Source organism: Pseudophryne corroboree, chromosome 4 (genome assembly GCF_028390025.1).
Source record: "Pseudophryne corroboree isolate aPseCor3 chromosome 4, aPseCor3.hap2, whole genome shotgun sequence".
Lineage (NCBI taxonomy): Eukaryota > Metazoa > Chordata > Amphibia > Anura > Myobatrachidae > Pseudophryne > Pseudophryne corroboree.
In genome coordinates this window covers 244,676,704-244,694,136 of record NC_086447.1, presented here as the reverse complement: position 1 = coordinate 244,694,136, position 17,433 = coordinate 244,676,704, and the positions used below count along the sequence as shown (strand labels likewise).

Sequence of the window (17,433 nt, the reverse complement as noted above, 5' to 3'; positions counted from 1 at the left end):
AAAGGACTGTTGAACAGTCAATTGCTTACTGGAAGTAGTACAAGTGGGCTTACGACTTCCCCTCTGGGATGACCATCGACTCCCAGCGGCAACAACAGCAGCGCCAGCAGCAGTAGGCGTTACACGCAAGGATGCATCGGAGGAATCCCAGGCAGGAGAGGACTCGTCAGAATTGCCAGTGACATGGCCTGCAGGACTATTGGCATTCCTGGGGAAGGAGGAAATTGACACTGAGGGAGTTGGTGGGGTGGTTTGCGTGAGCTTGGTTACAAGAGGAAGGGATTTACTGGTCAGTGGACTGCTTCCGCTGTCACCCAAAGTTTTTGAACTTGTCACTGACTTATTATGAATGCGCTGCAGGTGACGTATAAGGGAGGATGTTCCGAGGTGGTTAACGTCCTTACCCCTACTTATTACAGCTTGACAAAGGGAACACACGGCTTGACACCTGTTGTCCGCATTTCTGGTGAAATACCTCCACACCGAAGAGCTGATTTTTTTGGTATTTTCACCTGGCATGTCAACGGCCATATTCCTCCCACGGACAACAGGTGTCTCCCCGGGTGCCTGACTTAAACAAACCACCTCACCATCAGAATCCTCCTGGTCAATTTCCTCCCCAGCGCCAGCAACACCCATATCCTCCTCATCCTGGTGTACTTCAACACTGACATCTTCAATCTGACTATCAGGAACTGGACTGCGGGTGCTCCTTCCAGCACTTGCAGGGGGCGTGCAAATGGTGGAAGGCGCATGCTCTTCACGTCCAGTGTTGGGAAGGTCAGGCATCGCAACCGACACAATTGGACTCTCCTTGTGGATTTGGGATTTCAAAGAACGCACAGTTCTTTGCGGTGCTTTTGCCAGCTTGAGTCTTTTCAGTTTTCTAGCGAGAGGCTGAGTGCTTCCATCCTCATGTGAAGCTGAACCACTAGCCATGAACATAGGCCAGGGCCTCAGCCGTTCCTTGCCACTCCGTGTGGTAAATGGCATATTGGCAAGTTTACGCTTCTCCTCCGACAATTTTATTTTAGGTTTTGGAGTCCTTTTTTTACTGATATTTGGTGTTTTGGTTTTGACATGCTCTGTACTATGCCATTGGGCATCGGCCTTGGCAGACGACGTTGCTGGCATTTCATCGTCTCGGCCATGACTAGTGGCAGCAGCTTCAGCACGAGGTGGAAGTGGATCTTGATCTTTCCCTAATTTTGGAACCTCAACATTTTTGTTCTCCATATTTTAATAGGCACAACTAAAAGGCACCTCAGGTAAACAATGGAGATGGATGGATTGGATACTAGTATACAATTATGGACGGGCTGCCGAGTGCCGACACAGAGGTAGCCACAGCCGTGAACTACCGCACTGTACTGTGTCTGCTGCTAATATATAGACTGGTTGATAAAGAGATAGTATACTCGTAACTAGTATGTATGTATAAAGAAAGAAAAAAAACCACGGTTAGGTGGTATATACAATTATGGACGGGCTGCCGAGTGCCGACACAGAGGTAGCCACAGCCGTGAACTACCGCACTGTACTGTGTCTGCTGCTAATATATAGACTGGTTGATAAAGAGATAGTATACTCGTAACTAGTATGTATGTATAAAGAAAGAAAAAAAAACCACGGTTAGGTGGTATATACAATTATGGACGGGCTGCCGAGTGCCGACACAGAGGTAGCCACAGCCGTGAACTACTGTACTGTGTCTGCTGCTAATATATAGACTGGTTGATAAAGAGATAGTATACTCGTAACTAGTATGTATGTATAAAGAAAGAAAAAAAAACCACGGTTAGGTGGTATATACAATTATGGACGGGCTGCCGAGTGCCGACACAGAGGTAGCCACAGCCGTGAACTACCGCACTGTACTGTGTCTGCTGCTAATATATAGACTGGTTGATAAAGAGATAGTATACGCGTAACTAGTATGTATGTATAAAGAAAGAAAAAAAAACCACGGTTAGGTGGTATATACAATTATGGACGGGCTGCCGAGTGCCGACACAGAGGTAGCCACAGCCGTGAACTACCGCACTGTACTGTGTCTGCTGCTAATATATAGACTGGTTGATAAAGAGATAGTATACTCGTAACTAGTATGTATGTATAAAGAAAGAAAAAAAAACCACGGTTAGGTGGTATATACAATTATGGACGGGCTGCCGAGTGCCGACACAGAGGTAGCCACAGCCGTGAACTACCGCACTGTACTGTGTCTGCTGCTAATATATAGACTGGTTGATAAAGAGATAGTATACTCGTAACTAGTATGTATGTATAAAGAAAGAAAAAAAAACCACGGTTAGGTGGTATATACAATTATGGACGGGCTGCCGAGTGCCGACACAGAGGTAGCCACAGCCGTGAACTACCGCACTGTACTGTGTCTGCTGCTAATATATAGACTGGTTGATAAAGAGATAGTATACTCGTAACTAGTATGTATGTATAAAGAAAGAAAAAAAAACCACGGTTAGGTGGTATATACAATTATGGACGGGCTGCCGAGTGCCGACACAGAGGTAGCCACAGCCGTGAACTACCGCACTGTACTGTGTCTGCTGCTAATATATAGACTGGTTGATAAAGAGATAGTATACTCGTAACTAGTATGTATGTATAAAGAAAGAAAAAAAAACCACGGTTAGGTGGTATATACAATTATGGACGGGCTGCCGAGTGCCGACACAGAGGTAGCCACAGCCGTGAACTACTGTACTGTGTCTGCTGCTAATATATAGACTGGTTGATAAAGAGATAGTATACTCGTAACTAGTATGTATGTATAAAGAAAGAAAAAAAAACCACGGTTAGGTGGTATATACAATTATGGACGGGCTGCCGAGTGCCGACACAGAGGTAGCCACAGCCGTGAACTACCGCACTGTACTGTGTCTGCTGCTAATATATAGACTGGTTGATAAAGAGATAGTATACTCGTAACTAGTATGTATGTATAAAGAAAGAAAAAAAAACCACGGTTAGGTGGTATATACAATTATGGACGGGCTGCCGAGTGCCGACACAGAGGTAGCCACAGCCGTGAACTACCGCACTGTACTGTGTCTGCTGCTAATATATAGACTGGTTGATAAAGAGATAGTATACTCGTAACTAGTATGTATGTATAAAGAAAGAAAAAAAAACCACGGTTAGGTGGTATATACAATTATGGACGGGCTGCCGAGTGCCGACACAGAGGTAGCCACAGCCGTGAACTACCGCACTGTACTGTGTCTGCTGCTAATATATAGACTGGTTGATAAAGAGATAGTATACTCGTAACTAGTATGTATGTATAAAGAAAGAAAAAAAAACCACGGTTAGGTGGTATATACAATTATGGACGGGCTGCCGAGTGCCGACACAGAGGTAGCCACAGCCGTGAACTACCGCACTGTACTGTGTCTGCTGCTAATATATAGACTGGTTGATAAAGAGATAGTATACTCGTAACTAGTATGTATGTATAAAGAAAGAAAAAAAAACCACGGTTAGGTGGTATATACAATTATGGACGGGCTGCCGAGTGCCGACACAGAGGTAGCCACAGCCGTGAACTACCGCACTGTACTGTGTCTGCTGCTAATATATAGACTGGTTGATAAAGAGATAGTATACTCGTAACTAGTATGTATGTATAAAGAAAGAAAAAAAAACCACGGTTAGGTCACTGGTATATACAATTATGGACGGGCTGCCGAGTGCCGACACAGAGGTAGCCACAGCCGTGAACTACCGCACTGTACTGTGTCTGCTGCTAATATAGACTGGTTGATAAAGAGATAGTATACTACTAATATTATATACTGGTGGTCAGGTCACTGGTCACTAGTCACACTGGCAGTGGCACTCCTGCAGCAAAAGTGTGCACTGTTTAATTTTAATATAATATTATGTACTCCTGGCTCCTGCTATAACCTATAACTGGCACTGCAGTAGTGCTCCCCAGTCTCCCCCACAATTATAAGCTGTGTGAGCTGAGCAGTCAGACAGATATATAATATATATAGATGATGCAGCACACTGGCCTGAGCCTGAGCAGTGCACACAGATATGGTATGTGACTGACTGAGTCACTGTGTGTATCGCTTTTTTCAGGCAGAGAACGGATATATTAAATAAACTGCACTGTGTGTCTGGTGGTCACTCACTATATAATATATTATGTACTCCTGGCTCCTGCTATAACCTATAACTGGCACTGCAGTAGTGCTCCCCAGTCTCCCCCACAATTATAAGCTGTGTGAGCTGAGCAGTCAGACAGATATATATAATATTATATATAGATAATAGATGATGCAGCACACTGGCCTGAGCCTGAGCAGTGCACACAGATATGGTATGTGACTGAGTCACTGTGTGCTGTGTATCGCTTTTTTCAGGCAGAGAACGGATTATAAATAAAAGTGGTGGTCACTGGTCACTATCAGCAAAACTCTGCACTGTACACTACTGAGTACTCCTAATGCTCCCCAAAATTAGTAAATCAAGTGTCTCTCTAATCTATTCTAATTCTAAACGGAGAGGACGCCAGCCACGTCCTCTCCCTATCAATCTCAATGCACGTGTGAAAATGGCGGCGACGCGCGGCTCCTTATATAGAATCCGAGTCTCGCGATAGAATCCGAGCCTCGCGAGAATCCGACAGCGTCATGATGACGTTCGGGCGCGCTCGGGTTAACCGAGCAAGGCGGGAAGATCCGAGTCGCTCGGACCCGTGAAAAAAAACATGAAGTTCTGGCGGGTTCGGATTCAGAGAAACCGAACCCGCTCATCTCTAATGTATTCCTGTGGGTGCGCGCACTTAGACGCACGCATGTGTATTAGTCGCAGGCACGATTGCTGCACCTGGATTGCTACGAATGCGGCAAGCTTTAGGCTAGATGAGCGAGGTTACATCTGTAGGTGTATTTACCGTATGGCACAGTTGCTGTGCTTCTCATGTCACAGTTGCAGTACTCAAGGAAGCTATAGTCATTTCTAATAAGGGAGATCTGTATAATGAGACAGGGAAGCATGAGAGGTACTTTTTTTTTAGAAATATAAATTATTTACTCTCATAAATTTGATCTGTTATTAAAATCAAGTCATTATTAAAATCAAGTCATATTTAAAGGCGTTAGATTCAGGTTTTCTGTTTGTATTTCTAATTTAGTACCTTCAGTATTTGTACTCATACAGTGTTTACTCTGGTTTGTCAGTTCTTTTTTAGCTGTTTCTTTGACATCTTTCCATATTTCAACCTTCCATTTCTCACAGTTTTTTCCTCTGTCTGTTCACCCTTCACCCATTGTCTTCTCTTCTCCTGTCTCCACAAGCGCTGCCATTCATGGGGTTGCGAGGGGTCTCCTATACTGAGCCCCGATGCTATCAGGGCTCTAGAATTCAAGTCTGAGGGGGATTTGGTAAGTCCTGGAAGGCTGCGCATTCTACCTGTAATGAGCCCCAGCCTTCTTAATGGTTATTTAATAAGTGAACTAGATGTCTTTTTTCCACACATTTCTCACTTTTATTTTAGATCATCTGTTTTCCCATTAAGCATAAAATGGTGAAATAAACCACTGGCTTTCCCATTAGGAGCTTAATCCAGAATACATGCAAACACATTCTGGTCTAATATAATGAGTACCAAAGAGAACTTTCCGTGATACTAGCTTCACAGCTGAGGTTAATAGATTTGACCAGAAAAGGTTCAACATACAGTTAAATGTTTTTACACATATCAAATTTATCTCTGTCCCTGGGATACACAGTCCGGTATTCAGTAAGTCCGGTAGGTATTGGGAAGAGGTCAGATGTTTAAAGCCCATTAATAGCATTCTTGAAGGACTTGACCTGAAATATACCTTTGCACTTTTTAGTGATATAAGTATAATGTTTGTTTTGCAAAAGTTACATATTAACACTAAAATGTCTGATATTTTAGTCCACGGATGCATTGCTGGTGGCAATTGACTCTGAAGTGGTGGGAGCTGTGGACATCTTACTGAATCATCGTCCAAAATGGTCCACAAGGCCAACTATTGTGGTAAGTAATGCAGCAATCATATTTCACATTTTATCTCTGTATTCAAAATTACACTTAGTGGCATGCATTCCAATGAGGCGACTGCAGTTGTTAGGTAAGGTCAAGTAAAATACACATTGGGGCCAATTCAAATTGAACGCAAGTCATCATCTGCAATTGCACTTGTATTGCATGTGTGGAACTAAACCTGCAGAGTTACATAGAAACATAGAATTTGACAGCTGGTAAGAACCACTTGGCCCATCTAGTCCGCCCCTTTTTTTTATCCTTTAGGCAATCTCAACCCTTTTTGAACCTTAATTCTTTGTAAGGATATTCATATGCCTATCCCAAGCAAGTTTAAATTGCTCTACAGTCATAGCCTCTACCACCTCTGATGGGAGGCTATTCCACTTATCCACTACTCTTTCTGTGAAGTAATTTTTCCTTAAATTTCCCCTGAACCTCCCCCCCTGCAGTCTCAGTGTATGTCCTCGAGTTCTAATACTTCTCTTCCTTTGAAGAATGTTTCCCTCCTGAACTTTGTTAAGACCCTTGATATATTTGAAAGTTTCTATCATGTCCCCCCTTTCCCTTCTCTCCTCCAAACTATACATGTTAAGATCTTTTAGCCGTTCCGGGAAAGTTTTGTGATGTAGGCCATGCACCATTTTAGTTGCCCTTCTTTGTACACTCTCTAATGTATTTATATCCTGGAGATATGGTCTCCAGAACTGGACACAGTATTCCAGATGGGGCCGCACCAATGACCTATACAGTGGCATTATCACTTCTTTTTTCCTGCTACTGATTCCTCTCCCTATGCAACCAAGCATCTGACTTGCCTTTCTCATTGCTTTGTTGCATTGCTTTCCTGCCTTCAAGTCACTACTCCTCAGTAGTTTCCATTATAGTACCCTTGATACTATATTTAGCCTTTGGGTTTTTGAGACCCAATTGCATTATTTTGCATTTTTTAGCATTAAACTGTAGTTGCCACATTCTTGACCATTTCTCAAGCCTACCTAGGTCATCAATCATTTGTTTTACCCCTCCCGTTGTGTCTACCCTGTTGCATATCTTTGTATCATCTGCAAAAAGGCATACCTTCCCTTCAATACCATCTGCAATGTCACCAACAAAGATATTAAAGAGAACTGGACCAAGTACAGATCCCTGGGGTACTCCACTGGTAACATTTCCCTCCATAGATTGCACTCCATTAACTACAACTGTCTGCTTCCTATCCTGCAACCAGGTTCTTATCCATTTAACTGTTTTATAATCCACCCCCACACTTTCAAGTTTATTTAGCAGTCTGCGATGTGGGACAGTGTCAAATGCCTTACTAAAGTCTAGATATACTACATCTACAGCTCCCCCTTGATCTATTATTTTCGTCACAGAGTCAAAAAAGTCAATAAGATTTGTTTGGCATGATCTCCCGCCAGTAAATCCATGCTGTTTTGGATCCTGTAAGTTGTTTGATTTAAGATATTCCACAACTCTTTCTTTTAATAGTTTTTCCATTACTTTCCCTACTACTGATGTAAGGCTTACTGGTCTGTAGTTACTTGCTTCTTCCTTGCTTCCACTTTTGTGCAGTGGAACTACATTTGCTCTTTTCCAGTCCTCTGGAATAGCACCTGTATTTAGTGACTGGTTAAATAATTCTGTTAAAGGTGTAACCAGCACATCTTTTAGCTCTTTGAGTATCCTTGGGTGTATCCCATCTGGTCCCATTGATTTATCCACTTTTAGTTTTGAAAGTTCTGTTAGGACCTTCTCCTCTGTAAATGTACTTTCATCTACCTTATTTTTATGAATGTCCTTGCAACTTAACTGTGTCCCCATCCCTTCTTCTTTAGTAAATAGTGAGCAAAAATAATTATTTAGGTGATCTGCTATTGCCTTGTCTCCCTCCACAAAATGCTCACTCTCTGTCTTAAGTCTTATTATTCCTCCATTTGATTTTCTCCTTTCACTTATATACTTAAAAAAGTTTTGCCCCCTTTATCTACTGACTGGGCCATTTTCTCCTCAGCTTCTGCCTTTGCACGTCTGATCACTTTCTTAGCATCCTTCCGTCTGTCAAGATACACCTCTTTGTCATTATTATTTTGAGTCTGTTTGTATTTCCTAAAAGCCATCTTTTTTGCTTTTACACTAGTTGATACTTCTTTTGTGAACCACACTGGCTTCCTTTTCCTGGCGCTTTTCCTAACCCTTTTGATACAAAGGTCTGTTGCACTTAGTATTGTACTTTTCAGTTTCTCTAATGTCCTAGTGGATGCTGGGGACTCCGTAAGGATCATGGGGAATAGACGGGCTCCGCAGGAGACATGGGCACTTTAAGAAAGAATTAAGATTCTGGTGTGCTCTGGCTCCTCTCTCTATGTCCCTCCTCCAGACTTCAGTTTGAGACTGTGCCCGGACGAGCTGGGAGCTGTTCAGTGAGCTCTCCTGAGCTTGCTGTGAGAAAGTATTTTGTTAGGTTTTTTATTTTCAGGGAGCTCTGCTGGCAACAGACTCCCTGCATCGTGGGACAGAGGGGAGAGAAGCAGCCCTACTCTCTGAAGCTAGGTCCTGCTTCTTAGGCTACTGGACACCATTAGCTCCAGAGGGATCGTATACAGGATCTCACCCTCGTCGTCCGATCCCAGAGCCGCGCCACCGTCCCCCTCACAGAGCCGGAAGACAGAAGCCGGGTGAGTATGAGAAGCAAGAAGACTTCGAAATCGACGGCAGAAGACTCCGGTCTTCACTGAGGTAACGCACAGCACTGCAGCTGTGCGCCATTGCTCCCACACACCTCACATACTCCGGTCACTGTAAGGGTGCAGGGCGCAGGGGGGGGGCGCCCTGGGCAGCATTTGGACCTCTTTTTGGCAAAAGTGAACATATATACAGTTGGGCACTGTATATATGTATGAGCCCCAGCCAAGAAAATACATATTTAAGCGGGACAGAAGCCCGCCGTCGAGGGGTGGGACTTCTTCCTCAGCACTCACCAGCGCCATTTTTCCTCCACAGCTCCGCTGAGTGGAAGCTCCCAAGGCTCTCCCCTGCAGATACACGGTAGAAGAGGGTAAAAAGAGAGGGGGGGGGGCACATAATTAGGCGCAAAAATCAATATAACAGCAGCTACTGGGTTAACATTAAGTTACTGTGTTATTCCTGGGTTTATAGCTCTGGGGTGTGTGCTGGCATACTCTCTCTCTGTCTCTCCAAAGGGCCTTGTGGGGGAACTGTCTTCAAAAAGGGCATTCCCTGTGTGTGTGGTGTGTCGGTACGCTTGTGTCGACATGTTTGATGAGGAAGGCTATGTGGAAGCAGAGCGGGAGCAAATGAAGGTGGTGTCTCCGCCGACGGCGCCGACACCCGATTGGATAGATATGTGGAAGGTTTTAAATGATAATGTTAATTCCTTGCATAAAAGGTTGGAAAAAGCTGAAGCCCCAGGACAGTCAGGGTCTCAGCCCGTGCCTGATCCTATGTCGCAGAGGCCGTCAGGGTCTCAGAAGCGCCCACTGTCCCAAATTGTTGAAACAGATGCCGACATGGATTCTGACTCCAGTGTCGATTACGATGATGCGAAGTTACAGCCTAAATTGGCTAAATCCATCCGTTATATGATTATAGCAATTAAGGATGTGTTGCACATCACAGAGGAAACCCCAGTCCCTGACAAGAGGGTTCATATGTATGGGGAAAAGAGACAGGTGGTGACCTTTTCCCCTTCACACGAGCTAAATGAGTTATGTGAAAAGGCTTGGGAATCTCCAGATAAAAACTGCAGATTTCCAAACGGATTCTTTCCCGCCAACGGACAGGTTACGCTGGGAATCCTCCCCTAGGGTGGACAAAGCTTTAACACGCTTATCCAAGAAGGTAGCCCTGCCGTCACAGGATACGGCTACCCTCAAAGATGCTGCGGATAGAAAGCAGGAGGTTACCCTGAAGTCCATTTATACACATTCAGGTACCTTACTGAGGCCGGCGATCGCGTCGGCCTGGGTGTGTAGTGCTGTGGCAGCATGGACGGACATCCTGTCTGAGGAACTTGATACCTTAGACAAGGATACTGTATTATTGACCCTGGGGCATATAAAAGACGCTGTCCTATATATGAGAGATGCTCAAAGAGACATTAGTCTACTGGGTTCTAGAATAAATGCTATGTCGATTTCTGCCAGAAGGGTCCTGTGGACTCGGCAATGGACAGGTGATGCCGACTCAAAAAGGCACATGGAGGTTTTACCTTACAAGGGTGAGGAATTGTTTGGGGAGGGTCTTTCGGACCTGGTCTCCACAGCTACTGCTGGAAAGTCAAATTTTTTGCCATATGTTTCCTCACAGCCTAAGAAAGCACCGTATTACCAAATGCAGTCCTTTCGATCACAGAAAAGCAAGAAAGTCCGAGGTGCGTCCTTTCTTGCCAGGGGCAGGGGCAGAGGAAAGAAGCTGCACAACACAGCTAGTTCCCAGGAACAGAAGTCCTCCCCGGCTTCCACAAAATCCACCGCATGACGCGGGGGCTCCACAGGCGGAGCTAGGCCCGGTGGGGGTGCGTCTCCGAAATTTCAGCCACAAGTGGGTTCACTCCCAGTTGGATCCCTGGGCAATAGATATTGTGTCTCAGGGATACAAGCTGGAATTCGAAGAGATGCCCCCTCACCGATACCTCAAATCGGCCCTGCCAGCTTCCCCCCTCGAGAGGGAAATAGTGTTAACTGCAATTCACAAATTGTATCTTCAACAGGTGGTGGTCAAGGTTCCCCTCCTTCAACAAGGAAGGGGTTATTATTCGACCATGTTTGTAGTACCGAAACCGGACGGTTCGGTCAGACCCATATTGAATTTAAAATCCCTGAACATGTACCTGAAAAGGTTCCGGTTCAAGATGGAATCGCTGAGAGCGATCATCGCAAGCCTGGAAGGGGGGGATTTTATGGTGCCTCTGGACATAAAGGATGCATACCTTCATTTCCCCATTTATCCACTACATCAGGCGTACCTCAGATTTGTGGTACAGGATTGTCATTACCAATTTCAGACGTTGCCGTTTGGTCTCTCCACGGCTCCGAGAATATTTACCAAGGTAATGGCGGAAATGATGGTACTCCTGCGGAAGCAAGGGGTCACAATTATCCCATACTTGGACGATCTCCTCATAAAAGCGAGGTCAAGAGAGCAGTTGCTGATCAGCGTAGCACGTTCTCTGGAAGTGTTACGGCAACACGGCTGGATTCTAAATATTCCAAAGTCGCAGTTGATTCCTACAACTCGTCTGCCTTTCCTGGGCATGATTCTGGACACAGACCAGAAAAGGGTTTATCTCCCGATAGAGAAAGCTCAGGAACTCAGGACACTGGTCAGAAACCTATTAAAACAAAAACAGGTGTCAGTGCATCACTGCACTCGAGTCCTGGGAAAGATGGTGGCATCATACGAGGCCATTCCCTTCGGCAGGTTCCATGCGAGGACCTTTCAATGGGACTTACTGGACAAATGGTCCGGATCACATCTTCAGATGCATCGGTTAATCATCCTATCTCCCAGGGCCAGAGTGTCTCTCCTGTGGTGGCTGCAGAGTGCTCACCTTCTCGAGGGCCGCAGATTCGGCATTCAGGACTGGGTCCTGGTGACCACGGATGCAAGCCTCCGAGGGTGGGGAGCAGTCACACAGGGAAGAAATTTCCAAGGTCTGTGGTCAAGTCAGGAGACTTGCCTTCACATCAACATCCTGGAACTAAGGGCCATATACAACGCCCTACGTCAAGCGGAGACCCTGTTTCGCGACCAGCCGGTTCTGATTCAGTCAGACAACATCACCGCTGTGGCTCATGTAAACCGACAAGGCGGCACAAGGAGCAGGGTGGCAATGGCGGAAGCCACCAGAATTCTTCACTGGGCGGAGAATCAAGTAAGCGCACTGTCAGCAGTGTTCATCCCGGGAGTGGACAACTGGGAAGCAGACTTCCTCAGCAGGCACGACCTCCACCCGGGAGAGTGGGGACTTCATCAAGAAGTCTTCACGCAGATTGCAAGTCGGTGGGAACTGCCACAGGTGGACATGATGGCATCCCGCCTCAACAAAAAGCTACAGAGGTATTGCGCCAGGTCAAGAGACCCTCAGGCGATATCTGTGGACGCACTGGTGACACCGTGGGTGTTCCAGACGGTCTATGTATTTCCTCCTCTACCTCTCATACCCAAGGTGCTGAGAATCATAAGAAAAAGAGGAGTGAGAACAATACTCAGTGTTCCGGATTGGCCAAGAAGGACTTGGTATCCAGATCTGCAAGAAATGCTCACAGAGGACCCGTGGCCTCTTCCTCTAAGACAGGACTTGTTGCAACAGGGGCCCTGTCTGTTCCAAGACTTACCGCGGCTGCGTTTGACGGCATGGCGGTTGAACGCCGGATCCTAGCAGAGAAAGGCATTCCGGATGAGGTTATTCCTACGCTGATAATGGCTAGGAAGGACGTCACAGCTCAACATTATCACCGCATATGGCGAAAATATGTTGCTTGGTATGAGGCCAGGAATGCCCCTACGGAGGAATTCCAGCTGGGCCGTTTCCTTTACTTCCTACAGTCAGGAGTGACTTTGGGCCTAAAATTGGGTTCCATTAAGGTCCAGATTTCGGCCCTATCCATTTTCTTTCAAAAAGAGCTGGCTTCTCTACCTGAAGTTCAGACGTTTGTAAAGGGAGTGCTGCATATTCAGCCCCCTTTTGTGCCTCCAGTGGCACCTTGAGATCTTAACGTGGTGTTGAGTTTCCTGAAATCCCACTTCTTTGAACCACTCAAAACAGTGGAATTGAAATATCTCACGTGGAAGGTGGTCATGCTACTAGCCTTGGCTTCGGCTAGGCGTGTGTCAGAATTGGCGGCTTTGTCACATAAAAGCCCCTATCTGGTTTTCCATGCGGATAGAGCAGAATTGAGGACCCGTCCACAATTCCTGCCGAAAGTGGTTTCATCTTTTCATATAAACCAACCTATTGTGGTGCCTGTGGCTACTACTGACTTGGAGGATTCCGAGTTGCTTGATGTGGTCAGGGCTTTGAAGGTTTATGTAGCCAGAACGGCTAGGGTCAGGAAAACAGAGTCTTTGTTTATCCTGTATGCTTCCAACAAGCTTGGTGCTCCTGCTTCAAAGCAAACTATTGCTCGCTGGATCTGCAACACGATTCAGCAGGCTCATTCTGCGGCTGGATTGCCGCTGCCAAAATCAGTTAAGGCCCATTCCACTAGGAAGGTGGGCTCTTCTTGGGCGGCTGCCCGAGGGGTCTCGGCATTGCAGCTGTGCCGAGCGACTACTTGGTCAGGTTCAAACACTTTTGCAAAGTTCTATAAGTTTGATACCCTGGCTGAGGAGGACTTTGTGTTTGATCAATCGGTGCTGCAGAGTCATCCGCACTCTCCCGCCCGTTTGGGAGCTTTGGTATAATCCCCATGGTCCTTACGGAGTCCCCAGCATCCACTAGGACGTTAGAGAAAATAAGATTTTACTTACCGGTTAATCTATTTCTCGTAGTCCGTAGTGGATGCTGGGCGCCCGTCCCAAGTGCGGACTTCTTCTGCAATACTTGTATATAGTTATTGCTGCAATAAGGGTTATGTTCTAGTTGCGTCAGGGTTGTACTGATGCTCTGTTGTTGTTCATACTGTTGACTGGGTAAGTTTATCACAAGTTATATGGTGTGATTGGTGTGGCTGGTATGTATCTTGCCCTGGATTACCAAAATCCTTTCCTTGTACTGTCAGCTCTTCCGGGCACAGTTTCTCTAACTGAGGTCTGGAGGAGGGACATAGAGGGAGGAGCCAGAGCACACCAGAATCTAAATTCTTTCTTAAAGTGCCCATGTCTCCTGCGGAGCCCGTCTATTCCCCATGGTCCTTACGGAGTCCCCAGCATCCACTACGGACTACGAGAAATAGATTTACCGGTAAGTAAAATCTTATTTTTTCCCACCTCTCCTGCACTTCTTCCAAGTTCCTCCAGTTCGCCAATGAATCACTTAAACATCTCCCCATTTTTGCAAAGTCAGCATTTCTAAAATCCAACACCTTTGTTTTTGTGTGACAGAAGTTGGATCCTGACTTTATACTAAACCAAAGTCTAATTTGGAAAAAGTTTTTTTGGGACCGCACTAGTCTTACAGTAAATTATTGATGTCCTCTGAAAAGCTGATTTATGATACTGAATTGCTTCTAAATATAGCAACTTTATGCACATGGATTAATAATCCTTTTACATATGTATGTTGCCATCAGCGGTGCTCCCTAGAGTCAAAATATCAGACAAAGAAAACCCAACACTAGAAAGTTGGGAAGTAGACTCTTGTGTGGGAGCACTCTAATTCAGAGGATAGATATTAGTTCAATACTGAAAAATACTAAAAAATATCATTTGGCATTCGGTTCTGTATGGCCTATGATTTAATTTCCTACGTTATAATAATCCAGAATGGATATTCTGCAGAACAAATGATGGTCATACACTACATTAAGATGATACTGTGATCATGTGATAATAAGCCTAACTGCCCATACACTTGGATTTCCGGCTATTATTGTGGTATCTAAATCCACAAGAATTATAATTAAATTAGTATTATATTTTCACCTAGCTAGATTGCTCATGTATGAATTATTCCTATAATTATTTTTTAACAACGAATTAATAAAGCTAAATTTTATCAGTATTGAACTAATATCTATCCTCTGAATTAGAGTGATCCCACACAAGAGTCTACTTCCCAACTATATGTCGGATATCCTATCACCATTTGTAAGAATTAAGTCTAATATTGAGTCTTTGCGAGTAGGCTCCCTCACCAATTGCTTGAGAGATGCTCCCTGTAAGGAATGTAGAAATTTGCCACTTGTAGCTGAACTTGCAAAACACCCCTCCCAATTTACATCAGGTAAATTAAAGTCTCCCATGATTATGACTTCTCCCTTTAAAGCCATTTTAGTGATGTCCAACAATAGGTTCTTGTCCAAATCTTGCCCCTGGCCTGGTGATCTATAGATCACCCCAATGCGAATAATGTCCTCCCCGGTTTCTGTGGTGACCCAAAGGGCCTCAGTTTTGTCTTCAATATTTTGTATTAAAGTAGCATTTATGCTTTTTTTCACATACATTGCTACCCATCCTCCTATTCTTCTTATTCTATCCTTCCGAAATAAATTGTATCCTGGTATAGCTATGTCCCAGTCATGATTTTCATTGCACCATGGCACCATTGCACCATGACTCTGTAATTGCCACAAAATCGAGGTTATCCCTTGATGTCCTTATGCAGTTTTCTATGCAACTCCACTACCCCTATCGGTGCACTTGGGGGGTTATTCAAAGATGGTCTCAGATTTTGCTATCGCAGCCAAATCTGCGACCATACAACTCACATTCTGGGGGCCGCTCAGCACAGGGCAAGGCCACCCAGCATGAGTGGCGCCACCACACGATGCAATCACAATTCAGTTGCGATCATATCGAAAAGAGGTTGACCGCTGCCTACACAACAGGGGTCCCGCTGCCACGTTTCCTATCACAGGAAAGTAATCGTCTGGCCCCCGAAAACAGACATGACACACCTGCGTTTCCTGGCTTCCTCCCCCCCAACACGGCATTGTCACTCCCAAACACCCATCTCCTGTCAATCACTATGTAATGACATCCTTCTGGGATGCAATAGCATAGTGAAGGGTCGCGTACTACAGCCGCTGCGTGTGCGCAAACCCTTTGGACGCGGCCCTGCATGCGAATGCAGCTGCTGCGTCCATCTCTGAATAAAGCCCTTGGTGTCATAGCCATTATCATTATCACTGTGAACTTGTGCCAGCCCTATCCTTGGAGTAAAAGTTGCCTCTGAAAACAAGTGCATAACTCATAGTCATAATATAAATTGTTTTGCTTTTGTTAACATCTGAGGATTAATTATAAACTTTAATTGGAAAAGCAGGCTTAATAAACCCAAATAAAGATTACAACATTATATACCACCGAAAAAAGGGCACCATTTATGGAGAAAACGTGTCAGCTACACTAGGTTTGGCTGCATACATCTGCTGTACTGATTTAAATAGAAGTTGAACATTATTGTTTCTGCTGGATTTCAAAAATAATAACCATAGCTATAAGAACATATTGTTAATGAAATGCAGGATGACACAGAGGATTGGAAGATGGAACAAAAACTGGTAATGCACCACAATTTCCTCCATATTTTCCTAAGTACATAAACCCATTATTCTAAGTGCGTTTAGTACCATTAAGTGTCATTGATCTTTGCAGTTTATGTCTTAGAAAAATAATGCAGAATTTAGTGTTTATTTATTGTTTTGTTCCTCGGACCTTGTTGTAAAGCGTTTGGCTAGCAATTAGAAATCTTCATGTTGGGGGGCGTGGCTTGGTACCGAATGTAGGCAGTTGTGCTGAGCTGGAGCTCCTGCCTGAATTTGCTTTATTTGCCTTACTAGCCTTGTTGTTTGAACAAGGGGACTTACCTCAACCCGTTGGGGCCCCCCTGCATCGGGTAGATTGTGCTGCGGAGCCGGCAGGTGCCTCCTGCATCCGTACGGGTTGCGGCCTGTCTGCCTGAGTGCCACGGGGTCTCTATTTCGGCGCTGGCCTGACCGGATGTAGAGCGCTTTGGAGCCAGCAGTTGAAGAGGCTTTCCCCCCTCCTCGTTACCGCTCCTGTGTCCTCCTCCCGTCTGACTGCCCAGGGGAGAGGAGTGCCCTGCCAGCGGTGCGTCTGAAGGTGGGCTCCATCATGCGGCGCTGCTCCCGTGACGGCGCGCCCGGGATCAGACTCCCGCATCCTCCGCTCTGCACCTGGCCGGGAGGGACGCTGGAGCCGGCGGCACATTCACCGCTCCCACCACCGCTTCTAATCTTGCCCGCTGGGGCTCCAGGTACCCGTGCAGCTGCGGCCCCGTGTCAGGGGCTGGAGGCGCTGTATTACCTCATAGAGAAGCGCCTGTATTAGGAGACCCAGCGCTGTGAGGTGGTGCTACCGCCTCCTTGTTTTTGCCTCCAGCTGTGGAGGTTATTGGAGCCCTCTCCCCACTGCTTTGGGGCTATACCCTGGTTAGCCCCCCCAATCACTGACAGGGAGACAGCCATATCAGGGAATAAGCCGCAGCTTCCTTTAACTTCTTTGCTCCTTGTTAGGTTTTTTTTTTTTCTCAGGGAACACTGAGGTCGTTTTTTGCATATAGGGCTGCTCTGCTAGTTCTGCTACAATCTGTTGCCTACCTACTGGTGTTCCTTACCCAGGATGAGGATACATTTCTCTGCTGGGAACATTTGCCTACGTGAATGACGCTTCTCTAGTCCCATGTCGCCCTTTGGTTCTATTAAATGGTGTAACATGTATACCTGTAGTGGAGCTGT

General features: G+C 45.5%; 1 protein-coding gene across 3 annotated transcripts in view; it reads left to right on the top strand.

Annotated features, from left to right (window-relative positions):
* TRPC1 (transient receptor potential cation channel subfamily C member 1) overlaps positions 1-17,433 on the top strand; it is a 394,953-nt gene that overhangs the window by 160,718 nt on the left and 216,802 nt on the right. For 2 of the 3 annotated variants that reach the window (XM_063915992.1, XM_063915990.1), the window contains exons 3-4: positions 5,331-5,417; positions 5,939-6,040. In XM_063915992.1, the coding sequence (XP_063772062.1) occupies positions 5,331-5,417; positions 5,939-6,040 (189 nt within the window). The remainder of the gene's footprint in view (positions 1-5,330; positions 5,418-5,938; positions 6,041-17,433) is intronic. The other variant, XM_063915991.1, reaches the window with a different exon arrangement.